This window comes from Pleuronectes platessa, chromosome 19 (genome assembly GCF_947347685.1).
Source record: "Pleuronectes platessa chromosome 19, fPlePla1.1, whole genome shotgun sequence".
NCBI lineage: Eukaryota > Metazoa > Chordata > Actinopteri > Pleuronectiformes > Pleuronectidae > Pleuronectes > Pleuronectes platessa.
Window position 1 is genome coordinate 6,942,540 of NC_070644.1, and position 26,066 is coordinate 6,968,605.

At 43.9% G+C, this 26,066-nt stretch overlaps 1 protein-coding gene across 2 annotated transcripts; it reads left to right on the forward strand.

Moving 5' to 3' along the window:
• Positions 1-284: 284 nt before the first annotated feature.
• olfm1b (olfactomedin 1b) lies at positions 285-20,702 on the forward strand. Of its 2 annotated transcripts, none has more exons than XM_053411978.1 (6): positions 285-419; positions 8,236-8,385; positions 9,117-9,272; positions 11,482-11,701; positions 15,815-15,921; positions 18,580-20,702. In XM_053411978.1, exons 1-6 carry the CDS (start codon positions 354-356, stop codon positions 19,252-19,254), a joined length of 1,374 nt encoding a protein of 457 aa, XP_053267953.1. In that variant the 5' UTR covers positions 285-353; the 3' UTR covers positions 19,255-20,702. The 2 variants fall into 2 exon arrangements, with proteins under 2 accessions (XP_053267953.1, XP_053267952.1); XM_053411977.1 differs by lacking the exon at positions 285-419 and adding an exon at positions 6,330-6,824.
• The last annotated feature ends 5,364 nt before the right edge of the window (positions 20,703-26,066 follow it).

Below are 26,066 nucleotides of genomic sequence, written 5' to 3' on the forward strand. Positions count from 1 at the left end.
CATCACCGAGCGCGGCATCGGAGGAGACGGCACAGAGGAGGAGGAGGAGGAGGAGGTGGTGGTGGAAGAGGAGGAGGGGAGAGGCAGCACTGAAGGACGGGCTCCCGATGTGCAATGAATGTGCTCCGAGACGATTCCGTGAAGCAGATCTGTCGCTCTCTGCTGCAGGGATAAAATAAACACCGTCTGATAAATAAAGAAAGAAGAAGAAGAAGAGACTTCCAGCGCAAACACAGAGAGCGAGAGAGAGCCGGGGAGGACGAGGGACCGCTGCGCCGAGCGGGGGGACGTGAAGGGGGGACTCGATCTGCATGTGAGACCGCTGCGTGGTCCACACACACCGGAGGCAAGAGATGCAGCCTGCCAACAAGCTCCTGACTCTCACCCTCCTCATCTTCATGGGCACAGAACTCACCCAAGTAGGTCTCACTGTTATTATCACTACTAGTATCACTCATTCTATCTGTCAAACGCCATTTTCCACCCTCACAATCCGCAGTTAATTGGCTTCAGATCCGTTTAGAGATGTGACCAGTTTACCTCGGTTTAAAAGAGCCCCGGTGAATTAGCCCTCCACCACGTTTAACCGGATTAACGGGTGGGATTACATGACGGGCGATGCATTGTGCTTGACGGGCGAGGAGAGATCCAGATGATCCCTCCTCCTCCCTTCGCCTCAACCCAGGCTCTCCGCGGCTGTCACATTGGTGGAGATATCACACAACGAGTCAATCAGTGTCACTCCGATCTCTGAGGAGCAGGTCACTCCCGTGCACTGGGGTCTGCAGAGGCCAGTGTTGCTGCAGATGATGGGGGGGCTGCGCTGCTCTCCACAACCCAAACGCAGTGTCTGACTGAGGGCTGATGTTGTGCAGAGCATGCCCAGTGACCACAGTCTGACTCGGAGAACATTTAGTGCAGCAGTGTGAAAAGGCAGCACAGCTCAGTTGTAAACAGTATCATTGGGCTGATAAAACGTCCTCCTTTTAATGGGACCGTTTGCTGTAATTGTTACTGCTGCATTAAACTTTTTTTGGGGGCTTCATGGATCCTCACAAAACAGGAGAGGATGTAGAGGAAGGGTTTATTTATCCCAAGGCCCCTGCTACCAGTGGGTTGCAGCATCTGATGTTTTAATTACCTCTTGCAAGAGCAGTCATATTTCACAGGCTTCGCGCTTGTGTGAATCCAATTGCCGTTGGTAATTGAAGGCTAAAACTAGTTAAAATAAAAAAAATAAAAAAATTGGGCCTCTGAGGTACTATCAATAAAGTATTCCCTGTCCCCCCCCCTGCCCCCCCCAGTGAGGCCGTGATATACTCTCTACTCCAAGTGACACGCTCAATAAATTTGTGTTGGTGGAAGTAGGTTGCAGCAGCAAAACCCTGCCCGGCCCTGATAACCAAAGCGTGTTAGAACAATATTGATGTAATATTGCCTTGACAGAAATATGCCAAGCCATTGATTTTCCCGCAAATTTATGAGGGATGTCAGCGTGCGGGGGCCGAGCGGGCATTTTTTATTCATGGCGCAACAGCTTGGCTTTGACGCTTGTGGTGGAATTTGATTTGTAAAGTGATCAACGCTGTAACCTTACACGCGGTTATGCCGGTGTTATTTTACACCCCCCCTCACAACGATGACACTGACTGCAGCGGCCTATAATGTGAACTGGATGTGCACAGCAACACAAAAAAATGCTGACACAATGGCACAATGGGGCTATTTGCACTGATTGATGGGAGCCATCAGTCAGGGGATATTGGGAAGAGAGGTGTTACATTTTGGGTGTCGGGGTCCTGCACAGTGCAGGTCAGGGCCTGTATCACAGTGCGAAGTCTTCCTCTGATGGCCTCAGAGTGTCTGTCGTCTGCTTGAAGGTAAGTCGATATTAGTCCACAGCTCGCCTGTCTGCTCATTTCCAGAACAGAAACACAGGACAACGCTGACAGGCTCTATTTATACTGCCCCCGCCACACAATCCCACAATCCATTTTCACTGTGGGAAGACCAGGCCTCTGCACATCCCGCCGCTGCTTGAATAAAAAAATTAAAGTGAGAGGTGTTATCTGGACACAGAACTGTAGAGAGCCATTTATTGCCAGATTACTCATCAGGAAGGGAAAAAAAAGAGCCACCCAGGCAGAATAGCTCCAACCTTTTTTTACGCTGAACAGTAACATCCTCCTAATGACCACATTAAGCACCGTGCCACTGAAGGCTCGCTTTCAGACGCTGCCGGGCAGCTGCGGCTCTCTCCCTCCAACATCTGGGCTGAGGGAGGAGGGAGACGCCTGATTAGTGGCTCGGTCTCTCCTCTTCGATTCTGCCCACATTCGCTCACCTCTGTCCACGCTTCTTGAGGGATTTGCCTGGCGTTCACACAGAGAGAGAATAGTAAGCAGCCAGAGTGGCATCTGTTCCTCACCTAGCGGCTCCCCCCGAAAGCATCTCACCGACACCTCGCCAAACAGATGGCGCCGGTACACAGCCGCCCCTTTGACACCATGCAACCTACATATCATAGCAAATACTGCAAACACCAGCCTTGCATAGGAATCCTGCAAAACATCTGCTTAGGGTTGAGCTTTAAATTTGCATGCATGCACAATTCAATACATGTGGATTTTCACACTAACAAAATATGCCAAGCCTCCTAATTTACACGAGACAACTTTGCCAACGTGTCTTTGTTACGCAAGCATGCATAACAAGGGGTTCAGAAAAGGGAGCGATTTGAAACGGATAAGGTCTTTAATGTAAAAGACGAGGGGGGAGGAAGAGGAATCAATCTGGTTTTATGTTAGAACCTGAGATGGAGTTGAGCTGAATTGCAATGTGCATGGTGTGAGTGGCAGCTGGGGTTGAAGCTATTTATTATTCAGTATGGCTGGTTGAGCGATGGAGCAGGAGGGAGAGAGGGAGAGCAGAAGTGGAGTAGGTGGAGACACAGTGCATTTTGTTGTGCACTGGCAGGCTGGAAAAGTGATTTTTCACTGAGCTTTTACCACATTGTATACTGAGCGTTTCTGTTTGGTTATCACAGTGTGTGCACACAGACACCTGTTCTCTATAATGCAAAACAGCATAACAGCCAGAACCGCTACGTCTGTGAATCCCTAATGTTGCATTCGTTAGATGTTTACTGCTCATTTGTATTACACTGGCTCCTGTTATAAGATGTGCCTGCTTATCCCTCCACATCTGCACCAGTTAAACTGTAATTTGCGCCTCTTATTGCAAAGTGAAAAAAAAAGCATCATTGCAACCCCTATGCAGCACAGCACCTCAGGCAACGTTCTTATTGGCCTACGAGAATGGCACTAAGCCGAGCGCTTGCCTCCCATCTTAAGGCCAATTAATCCTACACAGGATTGTTGAAACTTCCTGAATCTACTCCTTAATCAGCATTTGCACCAAAATAACCAGTTCTTCCCTGACCCAGGCCACATCCCTCCACCAAGTCTGGTTGAAATCAGTTTCGTAGTTTCTGTGTGATCATGCTAACACATAAAGCCACTAGAACAGCATATACGTCAACCAAGGACCAACAATCCTCTTGTGAAACCATAATTCAATCCACAGGACCATGAATATGCACCAAATTGCACACACTAATAAATATCAGTCCCTTAAACATGTCTGATTTCTTTCCTCAAGAGTAATGCTGGAAAATATTGACAATCTCGCAGATTATCTCACAATGCAAAGGGGAGTGAATGAAAAGTCTGAATCCACTTCACAGATTCTCCCCTGACCCAGACCTACAAATACATTCATCTTTCCACCGAGTTATTGTGCTAATACATCTAGTTTTTCCGTATTCTTGTTAACCAACCAACAAACAGACAAAAGTATAAAGGTGGAGGTAAAAAATCAACAGATCTGACAAAATCTTATTTACACACAGCATCCCTGATCATTGCACAGGTGTCGCTATAGTCTACAAACTCGAGATCTCGTAGAAAGACTGTTTACATTACTTTGAATCAGACATTATCTTGATTATAGTGTTTAAAGGAGATGCTAATATAAAATTCCATTCATAATCCGGTGTACGTGTCACAGACCACACTCTGAGTCACATCAATGTTACATTCTCCTACTTGGTAACGGTCGATGGCGCAGAATGCTGTGAAATCTCCAATGCGTAATGATTAAGGTCAGAATAATCAACATGTCTAAATTTGATTGTTGCTTATAACGAGTATGACCTTATTGAGAGTAAGGTAATCAGAAAAAGGTGATTACATTAATTCAGACTATTCACTTAATCTGGTTAATGTCTGAATATAAATGTGTCTAATGATAAATCCACACTTCTTCAATCCTTCCACCAGTGGAGTGCAGCTCTAATAAAAAACGTTTTAATGTATAATCTCTGTACAAATCACTCTTGATGAATCCAGTAGGGGGCAGGCTGATAACTGGATGAGTCATGGATTAATCCTCTTTTATCGCTGCACCTGTGGCGTCCCTCCTGATGCTGCCTTTGTAAAAACCCTGAGCACTTGATTTTGGAGGCAGGGACCCAAAACCTCATATGATTTCCATCACCGTCGTTAAAACTGAACGGGGGTCTGCAGCTGCGGGGCTCGTGGAAGACTTGAGTCGTATCTGTGTCATTAGACAGCGCTGCGCCGAGCCGTGCACAGCAGTGAGCTGACCCCACCGGGGCCTCACTCTAATCTGTGCGAGGCGTCAACACAGTGAGCTCTGCACCTCAAAAGGTCACCAAGAAGTGGTAGAGACAAGAGCGAGGGAGTAGGAGAGAGCTCGAACCTTGCCTCCATCTTTTGAGTTTACAAGAAAAATCCATTATGGTGCTGACAGAAATAACTGTGGACGCAAGAGCCACTCTCGCTATTCTGGGGAGCTCATGTATCATGCAGTGGTGCAATTTAGCCCCTGGCCTGGAATGTTTGTCTACAGGCCGGTTGATGGAGAACATGGGCTCTGGTCAGATATGATAAGCTAAGATAAATCCAGACTTTATTAGTTTTACAAGATTAAGGTCTTGTATACGACAATTTATAACATCCAATATATCCAGGAGTGTTAACCACAGGTTTTCAAAGTGGCTCTATACAGTTTCAGGTGATGCTCAGTGAATTGAAACGGAAATATTTTGGTTTTACTTTCGTTTTTAAAAGGCGAAACATGCAGGTCTGCTTAATACTATAATTTGGGTTAATTCTATTGTGTCCACCACTGGTCCAGAGTCAGTAGTAAATAAATACTGCAGTAGACGTTGTTTGAAAAGATAAAAGAGATAACATAACTTTTTATTAGTTACACATCTGGGAAATTGGCTCTGTTGCAGCAGCAAATTGAGGGAAAGTCAAAAAACAGATATCAGTCAAAGTAATAAATAATTTAACATGCAACATGAACACAAGGGAATGTAAACAATAGAATATAAATAATAGTACTTTAGCCTTTGGATTGCACAGAATCAATTGACCTTTCAATTTGTCCTGTCAAAATAAACTCTACTTGGTCTAATTCTGAATATGCACCAAATCATCTGAACCTAATGCAACTGGAATGTTTTGAGCTGAAGTGGCTGTAAATTACCTGCATGGCCCTTTAAAATATATACGCCTCTGAAAAGTGAATCAACATTAACGAGTACTTTTTTAATTGGGTATTTAAAATAAATCTCCTCCTCCTACTCCTCCTCCCATTATAAACCCTCCCTCCCCCTCTGGTTTCTGCAATGCCGTTTGTGGCTACACGATGGCGCCAGAGTCCAACGAATGGAAAACTCCATCCTCGTTCGGAGCTGATGGTCCCCAGGACTCTGCTCCATCAATAAAACATGAAATCATTTCTGCGCCCTGACACCGCACCGTGCGCCACTGCGACGCGACATAATTTGCGCCAGTGTATTGAGTTTATTTTCACATTAATTCGTATCTTTGGTTGTGGTAAGTGGGGGCAGTTCCACCGTGCAGGTGCACACAGAGAGACCCCTCATCTTCTGGAGGGACACAAGAGATATAAATGTCACTGTCTGGGATAAATAATTCCTCACCCTCAGTGTCATCGTTATCCCCTCTGGGCACGGCCAGTGTCGTGGCGCGCACCTATGGGCGCAATTCGTCATATTTCCATGACCGGACCCCAACCTGGCTGACATCATTGCGTCTGGAGATATACATAGATCCGTAGTACCTCCTCCTTCCTGCTCTCATCCATTTGGAGCAGCCCGTGCGTGTAGTCGGTGGCACTTAATCACAGCGCGCACCAAGGCAGGAGGCGGGCCGTCGGGCGTGAACGAAATAGTAACGGTGAGGCGAAGAGGCAGCAGTGTGTGTGTGAGACCAAGCAGGCAGAGGAGCTATCCGGAGGACGCATCCAGCTTTGGTTTTATCCCTTGGTCTTTTTTTTTCATCCTCCACTGCGCTGGATCCGGTGCCGCCGCCGCAGCTCCTTCTCCGTCCCGACCTTCCCAGTTTCGGTCGTATACACCGCGCGTCCGACTCGTTCGCCGCCAGGGCTTCGTTGGGAGATGTCCAAAAAAAGACCAGCCGAGCCGGAGTCCCGGGTGAAACAGCCAGCCGCTCTGGGCAACATGACCCGCCGCCTCCCCTGTTCCACGATGGAGTGTGTAGAATGAAGACGGCTTTAAAAAAAATAAAATAAAAGTCTAAGGGAAGCAGCGCGCAAAGATGTCGGTGCCTTTGCTGAAGATCGGCGTCGTGCTCAGCACCATGGCGATGATCACCAACTGGATGTCGCAGACCCTCCCCTCTCTGGTGGGGCTCAACACCACCAAGCTCACGGCGGCGCAGGGTGGATATCCAGACCGGAGCACAGGAGTAAGTGCGCAAATTACGCATTATTTCCTGCGGATTTGGCTCTTTGTGACACATTTTTTCCTGAATGAATGTCGACTGTTACAGCCTAATAAGATGCAGTTCAAGTATAGGCAGCATAAGAGCGATTTTGAGTGCGTTTGATTCACACTTCACAGGAGAAATCCCGTCAGCGTGATGCGTAAAAGTGCCTTGGAGGCGCATCATAGAAATCTCACTCCTGCGTTCTGATGTTACTCCAGCTGCCACAGTCTCCGTCCCTACCCTGCACTAAGTGGAAACTTATCTGTTGCTTAATTTTCTTTCCTGGCATTGATATGAATAATATCAAGTTGTAGGATATTAGGGGGGAGGGTTGACGTGACATATTTCAAAGCAGGGTTATTTTTAACCCCACGGAACAGCAGGGAGTCTTCGTTCCTTCCTTTTCTTCACTGGTGAATTCGAGAAGATCAAAGCTGAGGTACCGTGGCCAGAATTTCTTTTGCATCAGATTATGTGGAGCTTTAGGTCTGTGCCAGGATAATATTAGGAGCGCTCTGTCTGTCAAGAGGTTATAGCAGTGGAATCTGGAACAATGGATGCTGAAAGTCCTTAAATAGAATGTAAAAGGATAGGATTCAGAAAAGTGATCTATCCTGGACGAATAAGGTTTATTCTAGGATTCGTTTTGGAGACAATTCTAGTTTTTTTTTCTTAAATCAGTAGGTTCTGAGAGATTTTATTTGATCAGTATCTGTGTGACAGCACCGACCAGGTATTTCAGAGACAGATGCCTGACAGGGAGTTTCTTCATCTCGTCAGCACATCCTCTGGAAGGAATCTGTGCCGCTGACAAACAGACACTGATTGCTCCTTTTTGGGATTCTGTGAAGTCATTTCCTTCTCGCTAACTGAATCAATCTGCAGGTCTGGTCTATAGAATACTGTTATTGCTGATGCGGGGATGATCTTTGTCAAAGTCACCTACACATAGTCTTATCTAATCAGTAACTGGAGTCGTCTCGAGGGGAAGAAAAAATCTCAAGTCAAACACTTCACGCTCTGAGCTTTCACAAGCACACACACATACACACGCACACACAAACCCCACTGAATAATGGAGTAGCTTCAGCCGTCTTGATTGGCTGCATCTTCCCTTTGTGTGGCTTTAAAATATACAGTAGGCTGGTGCAGAACGGGTGGAGCCTGGTGGTTTGTGGCATCCAGATGGTGATAAATATATCACAATAGAGCTTTAGCAATAAACTGGCCCAACACACTCAAAACACCTTGGGCTTAAAAGTGTCAGGGACAAACACAGGAAGGTGCCAACCTTTTGTCTTTTTTCTTTCATTCCATGCTTTTTTCCACTGTCCTCCAGCTTCTCTGTTCATCCGCCCGTGTTTTAATCTCTTCTCTCCTTCGTCCTCAGGTGTTGCCAGCAAACCCGGAGGAATCGTGGCAGGTGTACAGTTCAGCCCAGGATAGCGAGGGGAGGTGTGTCTGCACGGTGGTGGCGCCCCAGCAGTCCATGTGCTCACGGGATGCCCGCACCAAACAACTGAGGCAGCTGTTAGAGAAGGTAAAACGCAGCTTAACCTTTCAGCAACGCATGACCCCGGCGATCAAAGTCATACAAAGCACACAAACTCAACCTTTACTCCTTTTTTATCTTCTCGACACACAAAGACAGAGACACACATTTAGGTTAAGTCATGTTTGTGGTTTCAAGCACCTCTGCCCGTTGGACAAGAATAGAAATAAAGCTCTAATGAGCTCCCTGGAAACCCAACAGGCGTCATGGGAGGCAGCTACACACCGACTCTCTGAGTTTCTATTGTGCTGCACTTATCCAGAGGTACACTTCTAATGATGCAACCCAGCTCAACACCCAGAGACAGAAAGCTAACACCACCTCATTTTCACAGGAGGAACATTTTGAGCATATCTATGACAAATTGCTTTCTATTCAAAGGTGAGCTTGTCTCAACACAATGTGGACTAGCTCACTGATTCGCATAGGCCAACAAAAAACACAGACATGAACAGATTTCTTTTGAATAAATGGCTGATGAGCCAAGATCATGGAGTCTTGGAGAAAGTAAATGTCTAAACAGTGTCGCCCTCTACATTGGCACCATGTGTCGGAGTCTGCTATCTAATTGGCCTAATGTCAGAGTTTGTGAATCTCTAAGACGAGAATGTCGAGACAAAATAACACAATGGAATTTTTTTTAATCCATTGCTTATTTCTCCTTGTGCATCATGATTTCTTGAAATACATCTAACTAAGGTTTCCATATTGAACCCCAGGTCCAGAACATGACCCAGTCCATCCAAGTGCTGGACCAGCGGACCCAGAGGGACCTGCAGTACGTGGAGAAGATGGAGGTCCAGCTCCGAGGTCTGGAGACCAAGTTCAGGCAGGTGGAGGAGAACCACAAGCAGAACATCGCCAAGCAATATAAGGTACGTAGCCATATCTCCAGCCATCGACCCAACCGCCATTCAGTCCAAGATATTCACAGCTGCTCTGTCGCCCGTCACACGCAGCCTTATCCATTTTGTGCTCATGTGTTCCCAATGTAGAGATTGAACTGATTTATTTAAACCTCCATACCACACATCAGGAAACCCATAATGAATACATAATTAAAGACAGTAAATGATTAGATGGATCAACTCGACTGCAAGAGTTCACATTATAATTCCTCACTGACTCATTTAAAAAACATGTGACAGAATCCTAAATGAAACTAGTTTATATGTTCATGTTTCACCACATGCTGGTTGTGCAGTGGCCCTCAAATCTCTGCACATGGGAAACACATGCATGTTAGTATAACAAGGCATTTTTCTTAGAGGGTTAACTGTTCAGTTGAAACAAATCCTATGCAAACAGGCCAGGGTATTGAGTGAAATTTACCTTTTCCCTCCTTTCAATGTCCTTTAGCATGGAAGTAGGGCTGCAGATAACTAATATGTATGTTTTACTGTTCATTGAGATACAGATTTTTGTCTCAGATACCAACACGTAAAATGCAGATAACTTTCTATAGCTCAGGATGATGTCATTAAATCTTAGATCTGAGATTTTGAGGATATCATTAGGTTACGAGAATAAAGTCTTCATTAAAAGACAGTTGTACCTTTACGAGAAAGAGAGTCATGTCATGAGAATAAGGAACTTTTTTCAAACTCATGCTTATGTGAGTTCCACTCCGTCCTACTAATCTCATTGTTTCTTGAGACACTACGAAACCTCTTTGAATAGCATTCAGGTTTCAGTTGGCCACTACCGAACATTTCCTCCTCCACAAGACTCAATATCCTCCAAGTCTGTAAACTGCCATCAGTTTCCAACACAGTCCTGATACTTATTATAATGTGGTGCAGATGAGCAAATAGATTCAGCATTTTTTTTTGTTGTTGAAATTTAAACAAAAGTAAAACTAACGAGATGCTCCTCATTTTTAGAAATGTGAGACCTCTCTGATATTCCTCAAGTGAAACAAGGTTGACAAAATAATGACAATTAAAAATCCTGTGACTATGCTACAAAAATAGTTTGGACAACTTGATACCCAGCCCTGTTTGCAGCCACTTACACAAATGCAGTATTTCATTGTACCTATATTCTTACTTTTACCACTCAATCAAATGCATCTTCAATGTTTGTATCGTTTATATCTACCAATACATTTGTGTGATCCCACCATCACGTGCATGCTCAAAAACCTCTTGCACCCACCTCCAGTGCATGTGTGCAGTATTCTGTTTTCTGCCATATACAATGTGTGTGTGCGTTTGATTGTCTGTTTGTGTGTTAGATAGGTTAGCAAGCTCAAGTCCCTGTCAACAGTTGTGTCGTTTTCTTGCTTGCAGGGCTAACTTTAAGACATGTAAAGAGAGCCACAGGGAAGAAGAGGCAGGTCAATTCCAGATTCCCCCTGAGCTGGGCCACAGTACTGAGAGCATTTGGGCAACAAACAGTTAATTTAGCACCATTAAGACTAAGAAACCCCACCCCTCTCCCAAATCAACCCACCACTGATCTCTTCCTGCATGTTACTGCTGTTAAAGTTTTCCATCTAAAAGCTTTTTTTTTCAAAAGTCAAGACATTTATTATTATTATTATTATTACAATTATTATTATCAATTGCTGTTATGCATTTTATTTTCTTTGGCTTTTGTCTATGCATATTTGGTTACTCAACAAATCTCTGCGTAAAACTATAGACGTAAAAATTCGAGACACTTTGTTGTGTGTGACATGTAAAAGCATGTAACCCTTAATACGATGTTGCATTTTAAACGATGATGACCAATAAAGAGCTTTCCCAATTGTTGTCGGTGTACCGAGGGCTTGCTTTTTAAAAAAACGGCTGGTCACTGCCGGGACGGAGCCGCTCCGCTCGTCCTCCAGGCGGGTGGAGGTTTGTTTGCTCAGACACACACTTGCACAGACAAAACACAGTTTTTCTTTCTCTTTCTATCCCACACACACAAACACCGAACATGGACACAAGCAGGGGGTCTTCATGTCAGTGTAGAGGCAGGGGAGAGTCAGAGTAGTCAGGTCAGACAGGTGTTTTTTTTTTTTTTTTTCTTTTACGGACAGCAGGACTCTTTTATGTCGGGCATGACACTCAACCGAGCTTATTCTAATCCTTTCAGGCCATAAAAGCGAAAATGGAGGAGCTTAGACCGTTGATACCAGTGTTGGAGGAGTACAAGGCCGATGCCAAATTGGTATTGCAGTTTAAGGAGGAGGTCCAGAATCTGACGTCAGTTCTAAACGAACTTCAGGAGGAGATGGGGGCCTATGACTACGAGGAGCTCCACAACAGAGTGTCAAATCTTGAGGAGAGACTCCGAGCATGCATGCAAAAATTAGGTAGGCAAAGAAAGCTGTTGGCACACACCCTGCTTCAGACACATGCATGCACGACAACACTCCCACTGACACGCAGTATGTTGTGACTGGCCAGAGAAGAGAGCCTCAGGCATACTCACATGACACAAACATAATGTGCGTCTGTAATGATCCAACACTGAAATACAGAATACACAGGCTAATACTGATTATTTACACTGTTTCATATGTGGTTGCACACTGTGGGCCTTTGCTGTTTGTTTCCTCTTACACTGTCAAGGAAAACACATAATGAAATCCATGCATGCACTCATAGAATTGGAGTTACGCCCTGTTAACTTCCTTATTAACTGTACATTCTTCCTGCAAAGCAAAAAGAAAGTCGGGCGGAAACCAGAAAACCAGTCAGCACCAATTTTCTTAATGGATTAAGTTGTTAAGCCATTTATCCATCAAACAGCCAAACAGTCATTCTGGGTTCTAGCACCTCAGATGTGACAAATCGCTGCCTTTCTCTGTTTCTGTTTTGCATCATTGCAAATTAAAAACCTTGTGCACAATTGATCAGACAAAATAAGCTATTTGAAAACCCTGCCTCAGGCTCTGGAAATGTTAGATTTGAATTAACAAATTTTAAACAAGTTGTTGAATGTGTCATGAATTGCGGGATGAATCGATAATGAATTATATTATTAGTGGGAGTTCTGCAATGCCCGTTTGTTCATTTTGTATTTGCGCGGCATGAATCTACATTTGAGACTCGCCTCCTGTGATGCTTCTAGTGGGATATTAAAATAAATGATTAGGCATTAAAGGAAGGTGGGTAAATAGTTTTCGAAATAAGAATCTTATTTTTTTAAATCCTCTTCACGTCCTGCTAGCATCAATAATTAAAGTCTGCTGAAAACAAAAGGAAAAAACGCAGGTATCTGTGGCCCCTTGCAGGCCTGTAATAAACATCACCAATCAGACGAACGAAATGATTGGCTAGCTTACTTGTCTGTCACTAACCGACCGGCCTGGTTGCTCATCCCTACCTGTGCTTGGGGGCGTAGCTTTGACAACAGGGCCTATGGGAGGGGTTTTGGATCTATAGTTTTTCCAGGATTACCAACCCCAGCTTTAAGCATTTAACGCATTTCCACAAACTGACTCAGAAGAAGAGAGCGTCCTAGACTTGCAAGTTCCCGTCGCAGTCCTATCTTTGCTTTTAGCCCCTGTCTCAGCGCCTTCACACCTCTGTCACAGCCCACAGTGCTAATAGATGCGCACCCACACGACAGTGACTAAGATATATTGCTGACACTTACAAGCCGCACATCGCGGGTATGTTGTGTCCCTGTTTCAAATTACTCACAGCGTGTGATGACAGCAAGAAATTGGGAAAGAGCTTTTTGCATACTGTTCTTTTTGGGAGCTCCAGTCGAGTGGCAGTGATTGTATTTAAATTGAATACGCTGGAGTTAAAAAAAAGAGGAAGCAGACACCTAATCTCAGCTCCGCTTGTTATTACTTCAGTCATGCACGATACCTGCAGGAGACCTGTCAGTGCATTCAGCCGCAGTTCAATGCCACTCTGCACAACTGTGGTCAGACTGGCTGAGATAGCGGGGAAGTGCGGCGTGTGTGTGCGAGATCAGACGAGATAAAGGCGAGGTCACCCAGTGAGGGACGAGCTCGGGCAGAACAGAGAGGGACCTTTCCCTTTCATCTCCACAGGACTGCGGAGGCACTCATGCATAGTGACCACAAACACTCCGGTACACTGCCGTTATTGAGATTAAACTCGCGAAGGTCGCCCGCCGCATTACCATCGGCGGAACAACAGCAGAAAAAAAAAATTGGGGAAAACACAGAGGGCTGGGGGAAATTGTTACACTAAATAATACATCGAGCGAGTGGAGAAAGTGATAGAGGGTGGTACAAGGGGAGGGAGGAGAGAGAGTGATAAAGTGAAGGCGAGCGGGCAAAGTGAAAGAGAGTAACTAGGGTCCCTGCAGAGCTGTCCTTCAAGCTGTTTTCTGCCGGAGAGACAAACAGCCCGGCGGCTGCTGGGACACAATGGCCATCGATCAAGAGGACATGCCAGCTTGCTGGGCAATAATCAAATAAATAAATCACTCTGACTCATGCCCGGGCAACGTGCAGCCACAGACAGCTTTAGGCAAATCCAGGGCCCTTCAAAGCAAAATACTGATGCATGGAACCAGGAAGTCAGAGCTGCACACAAAGCTCTCTGCCTCCTGCTGATACAACTTCTTCTCACCTTCTACTTCCTCTTCAGAACATAATGTTGCAGGTATAATAATAAAGGTTAAAAGGCTGTTTGAGTAAATAATAAGTGATACAGGGACAGAAAGAGAGTAGGAGACGAGTAGGGATGACGCCCCTGAATACTTGCTTTAAACACCATGTACTGTATATAAGGAAGTGATCGAGATGGTATGGCTTTTGGAGATTAGTCATGTCGTCTTTCTTTATTACAGTATAATGCCATAACTGATAAAGGCAATTGTGAGTTTAGAAATATTTGTAATTGTTTATCTATTCATGAAAATGTTCTAGCCTCAGTTATGTCGATGTTTTTTGATCAAATTTCATCATCAGTGAACAAACAACCCACCAACTGTCACTACAGAGTCTGATTTGAATATTGCCGAATCCTGAATGGTAGAAAGGATTATGTGACACCACCACTATAAAATGGGTTAGATAATACTTGTCTCATGGCTCACGTTTATTCCGAAATCTAAAATAGGCGAACACAGTGTTTTCCAGCCAGAACTCTGACAGAATACCCAGTTCAATAAATCCAAATTATCCTTTAAAAACAGCTATTCATCATCCTCAGCAGTTGAGCATTTATTCTATAGCTAAATCTAAAGCTGATGGCTAAATTCCATCAGCTCCAGTTCCCATTAGGTTTTCCATTTGCTCTGCCCTCTGCGTCGTACCAGGCAAATTCAGGCCAGAGGGGGATTAGACTCTGTGCATCTCCAGACTGTGGATCCATCAGCAGGCTCCCCCGGCCGCCCGCTGTAGTAGCTGTCATCTAAAGATAGAGGCACGATTATAGAGAAAATAAATAAATAAATCAATGGGCAGTGTATTACTGCACTCCCTAATCCCACTGAGGGTTATGTAAGGGACTTAACCCTTCTACTAGAAATAGTAGATGCTGCTCATGTGGGCATGTGTTTGTCTCTCACCCGCCGCTGAGGTGCGATGCCCACTCGCGCTTACAGGCACGACATATGTTGCACACCGAGACGCACAAACGCTCAGGCATATAGGCAAAAAAATCAAAATCGAAAAAGCCCAAGTTTAATTTTAAACGATCTTTGAGGAGATGAAGATGAAGGCAGATAATTGAATGAGACTCGCAGAGGGAAACAAAAGGCAATTCTGGGTTTATGATTCTAAAGTAAAATTACATTTTGCAGCGATGAAGACCGATGATCGTGGCTATAAAGGAAGAGGAGAGGGGAGTGCATTAGTGAGCGGTTAATGAATGCAGCGCTTCACAGAAAAAGATGCTAATGAAACTCTTAAAATGAGCCATCGTCACAGTGTCACTCCTTAAATTAGCATATCAGAGCGATTCATAACATTCATTGGGAAAAATTAACTCATCAAAATCTTCTAATTGACCTTTGTCCTGCTGAAAAGCCGCCTGTGGATGTGCTGCAGCCGTGAGGAGAGGTCTTCTTCTTTGGTAAAATAGTGCCAGCCTGCGCTCATTAGACAGGGAACATTAGTCCGACCAGCGCTCAGTCATGAGGGACTCGGCGCCCGGCGTTAGTTTTGTCAAATTCACATTAACACCTCAGTCAACACTAATTAACACGAAAGCAGCTTACAAGCAGCACACAAAAGTAGAAAACACAGCGGCTCCCCGCTTTCCTATTCCCTCTTTCTCACACCGAGAGTGAAACCGACACGAGCATGTGTGAAAGGAATAATAAGCAACCGATGTACGGTACATGCAAAGAGAGAGAGAGGCACACGCAGAGCACCGAGATGGACATCAGCTCCCTCAGGCAAACACATTTTGATTTGAAGTCAAATAAAAAGTAAAAGCCCACACAAACGGGTGTCGCACTAGATGTTCCCATTTCACTTCTCTCTCTGCAGCATGCGGCAAACTTACGGGCATCAGTGATCCCATCACCATCAAGACGTCTGGATCCAGGTTCGGATCCTGGATGACCGACCCTCTGGCACCTGAAGGAGACACTCGGGTACGTACCGCTGCACACAGTCATCACACAGTATGGATGGCAACTCCTCGTGTGAGTTTGAATTCACTTCTATTGGTACCAAGAGCTGACAATGTTTTATTCTGATATTTGTGAGTCTTAGATTTATTTACTTTTGTGTGTTTCTTAGTTTTATTTGTATTCAGGCAAAGTTGATGTGTGGCAGTTAAGAGATGGCATTACACATCGCAGGTTTGGTTATTTGTCGGAGAACATGCTCATTTTTCCTATAGGTGTTGTATGGCTTTTCCATTGCAACCAGGTTTCTTTGCTGCTATTCTGCCAACAAGTCCTTCTTCTCCCAGTTTCCGTCGCACAGTTCTTGAAGACACTGTTGCAACATCAGTCATCGTGGTGGTGATCTCATCACGCAGTTCTCGTGAGGTCTTTCTTCGGTCCCTAAGACTGAGAATTTTGAGATGCTTCACTTGTCTGTCAGAAAGTTTCTTTTTTATACCACTCCCCTTTCGGTTCTGGTGTGAATTGGTGGCATCAGGCTATGCGGCGGTAACTCCAGCCAGCATCAAAAAGGGCCTTAATTCAAGCCCGCTGCTCAATCGTTATCTCCTTCTTCACCTTAGCCATGTTAGCAACATGTGCTTCAAGACTACTTCTAGAGGCTTTGAATTTATACAAATTGGTGGTGTGCCCTCTGTGACCAGGTGTTCTACGAATTTTGGCCACCACTGTATATATACAAACCCGCAAGTAATGCAGAACATTCATCTCAAGGTTTCAACTTGCCTAAGATGCCTTAAGTGCACACACAAACCACACTATTGATTTTTTTTTTTTTAAATCAAGCAATTATGTTTATCTTGTATTGCCATTAATGGCTTCAATGGTTCCTATTGTAGTTGTGCTCTACCCTGAATTTAAATAACTCATCATTATGTCTCTATGATCGATGGTTATTAGAAAGTTTTCGTGCCCACTCAAGCACTTGGTGCCCTACACACAGCAAGTGATGTGTGTTTTACAGCAGCAGTGGTGGATATAGCAATGTCGTGGTCACTAGGAAATGTTAGATTTTAAAATAATAACACTAAAACTGAAAAGATACAGCAACTCTGGAATAGAAAGCTGAGGTCAATAACCTTTATTGTCATTGCAGAGTAAAACAAGCTTATTTTCAGAAGGTTAGATTGTTCATTCACAATATAGCAAAGATCAAAAAGGGAAATCACTAGGAGAAAAGAGGAATTCCTATAAGTATAGAGACATTCCGAAAAAAAACTGGCATCAAATACAAATAAATGATTGCACCTCAGGGTGTTGGGTAGAAGGTATTAAAAAGTGTGGAAAAAATAAAATAATCCTCTTATCCTCTGTTGGTCCACATAAAAGCAGTAAATGTAATGTTTTAGCTCAGAACTCATTATTTTTCTGTACGTGTCTCAAATATTTGTAGGTGTGATGGTGTTGCAAAGGTTATTTTTAATCTTTAGAATTTTTAAATGTTTGTGACAGCATGTAGACTACATACAGGATTATAGATCACCCAAACTTTAGAGTTGATGCTGACTTTTTCCTACGACCAAGGTCAATTATCTCTGTAAAATCAGTCTTTTTTAATTGGTTGCCGGGCCTTTTATCAGCTGATTGCATCTGATTTTCTCTTTGTGGAGCTCAGCTGCCGTTGGCTCGATAAGTGGCTCTGCTTTGATTACTGAGACACATTAAAACCGAAATGCTGGGGGGCATTAATCTATATGGTTTTAGCATGACGCTGCCCCGCGGACGAGGACGAACGGCAGCCGGAAATAAAGAGAAGGTTTATGTGGCTGCTAAGTCTGGACATGCTGTTGGTGCACCACCTTTACGAGACTTATTTATAAGAGACGATGTCGCATGGGAGGAGAGAGGATGAAAACTTTAGAAGCAGCGGCATGCGGTGCAGAAGTTGTGCAAACTTGCGGTTTGTGTCTTGAAGGTTAAATGTCATGACAACACAGACTTTTCAATGCATATATATTTGAAAAATTGACCAAGATTTTATTTAGCATACAATAGTCAACTTTTTTTGTAGAAACTAATACATTTTGAACAGAACACATGAAAAGATGTGCTGCGTTATCAAAGAACAGCAGAGAACAGAGTGAGTGTAATTGACGGGAGCAGACAGCCCCGCTCCACTTCGTTTCATCTCTCGGTTTCCTTACCTCGGCTCTTTTTTTTTCTCTGGGCCTGTCGAGACCCGCTTCCTTGATGTGATTTTATTTTGTAAGCCAATCACAGGTGTGGGGTGGGGGTGGGGGGGGAGCTTCAGGTTTCTCAGTCCCGCTGAGACACAGGAAGTGTTTCAGCCTCAAGCGGCTCCGGGATGAGAGCGCCCTGCCCACCACCACCAGGGGCCAACAGGAAGCTGGGTCGGAGCCACAGAGACACGCTTTTATCTGAAATGATTGGCGTTATCCCTGCGGGGCCCGGCTCGTTCCACCCTGCGTCGATCATCCTGACTGTTCAGGAGCTGCTGGGTCCCAGCTCCGTCTGCTCTTCGAGGAAAATCTCAGCACTAATTTAATTGGAATGCTTGTTTGTTGTGTGATTGGATTTATTCTCCGTGTGATCTGTATCCAACTGATGAATGAAGATGATGGGGTTCTGTGCTAATTTCCCTTCTCTCGTCATATTGTCTAGGTCTGGTACATGGATGGTTACCACAACAACCGCTTTGTGCGGGAGTACAAGTCCATGCAGGACTTCATGATGTCGGACAACTTCACCTCCCACCGGCTGCCCCATCCGTGGTCAGGCACAGGTCAGGTGGTCTACAACGGCTCCATCTACTTCAACAAGTTCCAGAGCCACGTCATCATCAAGTTCGACTTCCGCACCTCCTCCATCAGCAAGTCCCGGCAGCTCGACTATGCCGGCTTCAATAACGCGTATCACTACGCCTGGGGGGGACACTCTGACATTGACCTCATGGTGGACGAGGGAGGGCTGTGGGCCGTCTACGCCACCAACCAGAATGCCGGCAACATCGTCCTCAGCAAGCTGAACCCCGGTACGCTGCAGATCATCAAGAGCTGGACCACCAACCACCCGAAAAGGAGCGCCGGTGAGTCTTTTATGATCTGCGGCACGCTCTACGTCACCAACGGCTACTCAGGAGGCACCAAGGTCTATTACGCCTACTCCACCAACTCCTCTACCTACGAGTACATTGACATTGCCTTCCAGAATAAGTACTCGCATATCTCCATGCTGGACTACAACCCACGTGACCGGGCCCTCTATGCTTGGAACAATGGCCACCAGGTCCTTTACAACGTCACGCTGTTCCACGTCATCCGCTCAGAGGAACTGTAACCGCGGAAAAATGGATTACAACCGCCAATACATATTGTCTGAGTAGAGATCTCCCTATATACAAAAATATATCTGCGAAAGAAAAAGACTCAACGGCGAGACCATTCTATTAATAACTAAATAACGTTTACTGAGAGACTGAATCAACAGTGAATGCAACCTGGATTGAATGTGCATATACATGAAACTGAAAAAATATCTAAAATTGAAGGGTTTCATTCCGAAATGTGATATATATTAAAAAAAGCTTTATTAGTTAATATCACAGAGTCAGAGATGACAAAACTGTAAATAAAAGACAAAAAAACTAAAGTTACCCATAGTAGACTTTATTTTAATAGCTAGCTGCCATCATTTGGTTAGAGGTGTTTTATTTTGGAATGAAACTCTTTAATTGTTTGCCACATAGAACATGATTGTAAAAGTAGACTATATATCAGACGGTAGAGAATAAGAACAGATGCCAAAAAAAAAAGAATTAACATCACGCCTTTTTTTTTTTTTTATATAACGGAAAATCAACCGAGGCGCGCTCCCGTGGCTCCGGGTCTTTCTGCAGAAACCCTCCCAGCTGAACTTGTGGGCTGAGCTGGGGGTCCGGAGACAGAGACTGTTGGTAATAAAACTTTAGGATCCCCAGGGTCTCGTGCACGGGCGAGACAGAGGTGGTTCTAGTCAGGAGACTCCATAGCCTAACGGGCGCAGTCTGTCATATCGTTTTTTAATCGAGTACAGTAGCAATTTAAAAAAGAAGAGAGAAACAACAATAACAAGATCCACTAAAAGACCTGAAGGCACTGACTGTTGACAGCGCTGTTCTTTAAGATGATTTTCCTGTGTTAGTGACTGTGTGTGAAAAAGGCTTTCTTTGCATGAGTGTTTTCTATCACTCTGGTATGCTCTACTGAATGTCTTTTGTTGTGTGATACTATAAAAAAAAAAAGGAGAATTGTGGGGTGGGAGACTGGGGGAGGGTACAATACCTTTGGGATTGGTTCTGGTTTAAACTTAGTTCCTGTTTATCTATTTCTTTGCAATCAACCCCTTCTCGTATCACTGTAAATGTTAGCATCGAGCTTTGCCTCTCTGTATTTGTTTATCTGGACTGCGTGGGAGGAATTGACACAACTCGCATCTCTCCGAAGAAGAGGAAAAAAAAAAAAGAAAACAGAATGTAATAATAAGCATTGTATCCAGGGAATCTGGTCGTCCTATCTTCAATTCACAACATGCGCCTGTAGTAGGGAGAGGTTTTACATTTAATTTTTTTATTGTACGAGGATTATCCTGTCCAATATCATGTGCCCCCCACCCCCCACCCCACTGCTACTGAAGGATAATGCTGTTTAAATGTATACCCTCTCTGAGGACAAAAGCTTTCCACTCTTTTTGCGCTTTGATGGACATGTGTTGTATCTGAGATAAGATAGTTAATGATTCGTGTCAATAAAACAGAGAAATCTGACACAGGGATTGTTGCCTTTTAAAAAGCTTTAGGAAAAAAGTTGCCATGTGGCAGCGCACTTACTGATCTGCATATGAACAGTCATGAACTGTTACATCAGATGTAATGCTCTTATTCTGACTTTTGTGCTGCATTCATTAAGATCATTCTAGTCTTTGGTCTAGTCGTCGGGATGAAACAACTGCAGATACTTATCTTCTCATCTTTAAACATGTGCCGAGGCAAACCAGAGCCGTTTCAGTCTATAGCTGACGTCTCCCCCCCGAAATTTGTATGACGTCACCATGACCTTTGACTGCTGCAACTGGAGTCCAAGTGACAATTGGTCAAAACTTGAAATTCATATCGGCAGACTTGAGATATCATGTTAAAGAGGCCAAAACCATATTTTGTGAGGCCAACTTGACCTTGATCTTTTCCCTTTGACCACCAAAATGGAATCAGTTTATCAGTCTAACAGAACATTTGTGCCAAAGTTGAAAGGGTCCTCAAGTCGTTTTTCAGGAAATGCGTTCACAACCTCAGCGTGAAGATGAAGCTTTAACAAACGATATACAGCGGACCAGAACAAAACATTTGCTCCTCATTAAAGAGGAATAGACGCAGTAACTCAGTCTTTTCAAAGTCTGGACACTTCTAATGTGGTAAAGTTAAGGTTATACTAAAGTATAACTTAATAATATGCTTGACAGGAATTTTCTTTCCTCTTTTGATCACTTACCCCCACCACCACCCTTGGTTTTCTCCCTCATCCTTCAGTCAGTCTATCTTTCCCGCTCTTTGTTGCCCCCGCTCCCTCGCTGACTCTTAGTCGTCTGATGTTTCAATCGATGAATAAATGATTGCTTCTATTCTCACTCCGAGTGCTTGGCCAACACAAGCTGCTTTTGCTCCCCAGAAAGAGTTCGGATTTGGGAGACTGACGGAGAGAAGAAAAGAAAGAAGAAAAAAAACAGAGAGAGAGACAGACAGCACAACATGCTCTGTGGAAGGCCTCACAGCGTATGACACGATGAGCTGTCAGTCAGCAGCGCAATATATTTGCATCTCTACGCACTGATTGGTGCATCAAGAGACTTTGCAGCTCTCCCTCTAGTCCCAGTTCCCCCCCCCCCCCCCCCCCCCGACATCAATACGCACACATTCGCTTGTGAATCTGACAGTTGCATTTCATTTCATCATTTCTCACAAGGGCTCCCCTCTTTTCATGGCCGCACCAGTGTTTTGTTTACCCCGGACTTAAATGGTTGCAGTAGGCTAATTATCTTGCAAATACCTTGCCCTCTAAATGCCACAGCTACTGCAGCAGCACTTCTGGGAGTAAAAATAAGGACACACACACACACACAGTAAGAGGTTTGACCTTGCTTCGGCCAGCTGTAAGGTGCATCATCCCCCCAAGGACAAAACCACTTATCAGCGACAGAAAGCTACTGTGTACGTGCAAACAAGACAATAATGTTGCATAGCACTGCAGTGACTTTTGTGCATCGGAGGGTTGAATTGCAGTAGGTAACCCTGAGCAGTAAGTCTGTGACTGCTGCTGACACACACTGACAATTGATATTCAACCCGCTTCTGAAGCCTTATGTAAAATAATATAACGTGGGTTACATCTTAAAAATGATGACAAGTGCCATTCAAAATATCCTAAATTGACAACATTACATCAAGCAGAGCATTCATTTGAGGAGATCACATGTTGTACACCTGTTATAGAGGTGCACACCCTGTTTGACCAGCTATTTACAGCCGTATAAAAGGTGTAGACTGACTATTTATCTACCTATATAATTCCTGAAATCTCTCATTCTGTCTATATGTGGATTGCCGAACCGTCTTCTCAGCTTCACACTTGGCATGTGTATTGTTAAGGGTCCAAGGAAGTGCATTGGGCACGTTTTTGATAACAGCCAAGACAACTGACTCTCCAGTTTGGGGTTGTGCGGACGGCCACAGTTCAGCTTCACCGAAGCTGAAAAGATGTAAGCAGCTCTTCTTGCAGCAGCGGTGGTGCAGCTTTAGGGTTCTGTGGTCTTTATTTGCTGCAGCTCCACTTCTGCAGGCCACTTTTGCAGTTTCAGGAGAGAAAGAAAGCTGCAATCAGCATCGCCACAGGTCAAGAAGTAAATCCATTCCGGACAGGCAAGTTTAGAAAGGCTACTACAATAGTGAAGCTACTCATGAAACTTTTTAGTATTACTCTGCAGATATGTTTACCACCGCAACCTCCTGCTATTGTGTTATTTAATATATTAAATACAGACCATTTACCATTTAAATGTCCATATAAGAAATCCGTACCTCTGAAACATCAAAAGTACTGATCAGTATGCACTTTACCAGATTGGTTGCTTCTTACTGACTCTGCATAACCACACACATGCACACAGATGTTTTGGGTTATTTTTCTATTTTTTTGCACGGTCAGTTCAGTTGAACCTTTTTAATTCCTGACCTCTGCAATTCCCTATATAGTTAAAGTTTCATTTATGATATAAAAGTCTGATTAATCTCCAACTGTCGGGAGAACCAGAGCAGTAATAACATTTCCATGGCCTAGGATCTACCCTGCACTCAAGCAATTACCTTGAAAACCTTTTATATTTAATGAAAGGTGACGCACACTGATATTTCCTCAAATGTACTCGTTTTCCTCACTGCACAAAGTGTTCAATTCATATTCATCACACTGGCAAGGCAACAAATACAGATATAAAACTTCGATCTTACGTTGTCACAGTAGCAGGGCGCTATCTCTGAGCTTAAACTCTTACAACCCCAGTGTGGACGGGAATAACAGCCAATAATAAATCAATATGACTATTAAGAATAGGAAAGAGAGGGAAAAACAACAGCGATAAAGACAATTCATTTTAATTATGGTGCAATAAAAAGGCAAAGTGCTCAGATGTCCCCTTTGCCCTCCTCGGTGCACTGGTGTGGTTTATAAATGTGTCCTTGTCAGCGATTTAGACACCTGCTCTGTAACAAAATGCTCCCAATTAGCATTTTGTTTAATGTACTGTTGTCACAAAGGGAAACATGTACATTTGCAAATGTGTTTACCACATCCACAGTAATGCTGAACTAGATCTCCACACATAAGATTAAACTGTTAGCTGCTAAATACATCGACTAATTTAACTAAAACATATATATGCTGCTTGGATTCATTCACTGGCAACATGTTGTCTTTTTCAGTCCAGGAAGTGAGGCATACATATAGTGAAGGAAAATTCTACGGAGGAGGAAGGGGTGGTTATTAATGTAAACAATACCCAGACTTTTACATCAGTGACATAGTTTAGGATAAATATTCAACCTGTCAACATGTCCCACCTGGGGCTCTTAGTTAATGTTGCTTTTTTCAAAACTAAACTACATGGCCCAGAGGAAACAGAGTGAATATTTTTTTACCATGTTCTCATCTTTTTAAAAGGTCAGAAGGCGAGCTTGACGCTTAAGGGAAAGATCAAAATAAAACTTACACATCCCACCAAATTTGGTAGTCCATGTTTGGACTAGGTTAAATAGCAATCAATCACTTGTATTGCTCAACCTAATGTCAAGTATCTGCATTGTTAACATTATACAAGGTGAAATCCTGTTTTCTAAAAGTGAGCGGCTAGGCTTTGGGGCAGAAACATTTTGGCACAATAATAAAAGTATCTGCTCAAGTAGCCCACAACTCCGTTCCCCTTTATTCTGAGCAAAGAGCCATTTAAAAGAATCACATCATTCTTGAACATCACTACCACCAACTCCTGAGGGAAATATCTGCCTCTAAAGATGCGAAAATGCGTCATTGAAAGCCAATCACGAACTTTGTCTGTAGTTTGGTGCTGGCACTTTTCGCAGCAGGGAGCGAACATTTCAGGTTTTAGAGCTTTGTTGACGAAACACACCGGGTGTGAGAGAGATGAGCCCGAACCAAACCCACAAATTAGCAGACAATCAGCTGAAAGATGCTAAAACCCTGTACAGCCAAGGGCAACCGCAGAGAAGGTCAAAATGTAATTTATGTATTATTGCAGGCAACCCCTTTCACATATTAAATAGCAAAAACTAATTCTTTATAGCAGCTTTAACCATGGTCTCAATCTATCCCTTCCACAGCCCAGAGCTGTGAGTTACATAAAAATGTTAATCATATTGTAGCTGTCAGAAGCTGTTTCGAGGGAAATAAGTTCCATAAAAAAACAGGGAACATTTAGCAGATAAGCTCGGTATGAACTTTTTTTCGAATTGTGTCAATAAGAATATAATCTATGCAGTGTTATGTCATTTTCAAAACTTACTCGCTTACTGCAAATTAGCCGCATATGAATGTATTTTCCTTCAGGAGGCAGAGATGACTGTTTCCTCCTTAAAGCACCAGCAGAAGAGTGGGTCTAACCTTTTAAAGTTACACTCCCTCAATACATGAACAGAGCTATTACCCGATGGGCTGAGCTTTTGGATCCAATTCTTCCAGACCTTGAAACAAGTCTGCTTTGAACCTTTTAAACCCCGACTGCCTGTGGGCTCACTGAGGATTAATGAGCTGTTCATATTTCCCACCATTTGTATACCTCTGTAAAAGGCTTTGGGCGATGTGTGTTTGTGTGTGTCTGTGTGTGTGTATATATTCGTTTTTTGTTTTACCTCTATAGGAATGAGGCATCGCTTCATTTCTGAGGTCTTGGTTAAGGTTAAAGGTAAGATGTGAATTGTGGATAGGTTAGGATCCGGGTTAGACATGAATTGGTCATGGTTAAGGTAAGGGGTATGGTTTTGGTAAGGCTGTCCATGATGAATGGAAGTCAATGCAAGGTCCTAATAAGGACAGCCGTGCAAACCTGTGTGTGCGTGTGTATTATCTATTTATTGGTGCACAATTTGTTATATAAGTGATGCTGTCTTATGCTCATGTTCTCCGATGTGTAACTAACCAGAAAACTGTGCTCCACCAAGCATATGGCCCACTTGTTTCACACTCAAGTGGCCACATCTAGTGATGACAGTTGTGTTGCAAACAACATTTTACCCCAGACAATGTGGGGGCTCTTTTGCCAAGGGTCAAGCTTTATGTGTGTGTGTGTGTGTGTGTGCGTGCGTGCGTGCGTGCTCACACATGCATGTGTGTGTGGTTATGTATTACTAACAAGCTGTGGTTACAAAATGCGTGCCATCTGTGCACACAGGAGATTTCACACTCGTGTCCATGTTTGAGTTGTGCCAGTATTCTCATCGGGGACACTGGCCAATCATCACAGGGAAGCAAAGAGCAACAAGCTCCAGCCTGAACGCCAGTTAAGATTTTCAATAATATATGGTCTCCACGTGGGGAAAAGGTCTTGTTTGC

Bases quoted from the DNA above. Each gene is read 5' to 3' on its own strand.
- olfm1b (XM_053411977.1), top strand. From the start codon at position 6,675: ATGTCGGTGCCTTTGCTGAAGATCGGCGTCGTGCTCAGCACCATGGCG. The intron at 9,273-11,481 runs GTACGTAGCCAT...TAATCCTTTCAG, and splicing joins ACATCGCCAAGCAATATAAG to GCCATAAAAGCGAAAATGGA. The intron at 11,702-15,814 runs GTAGGCAAAGAA...CTCTCTCTGCAG, and splicing joins AGCATGCATGCAAAAATTAG to CATGCGGCAAACTTACGGGC.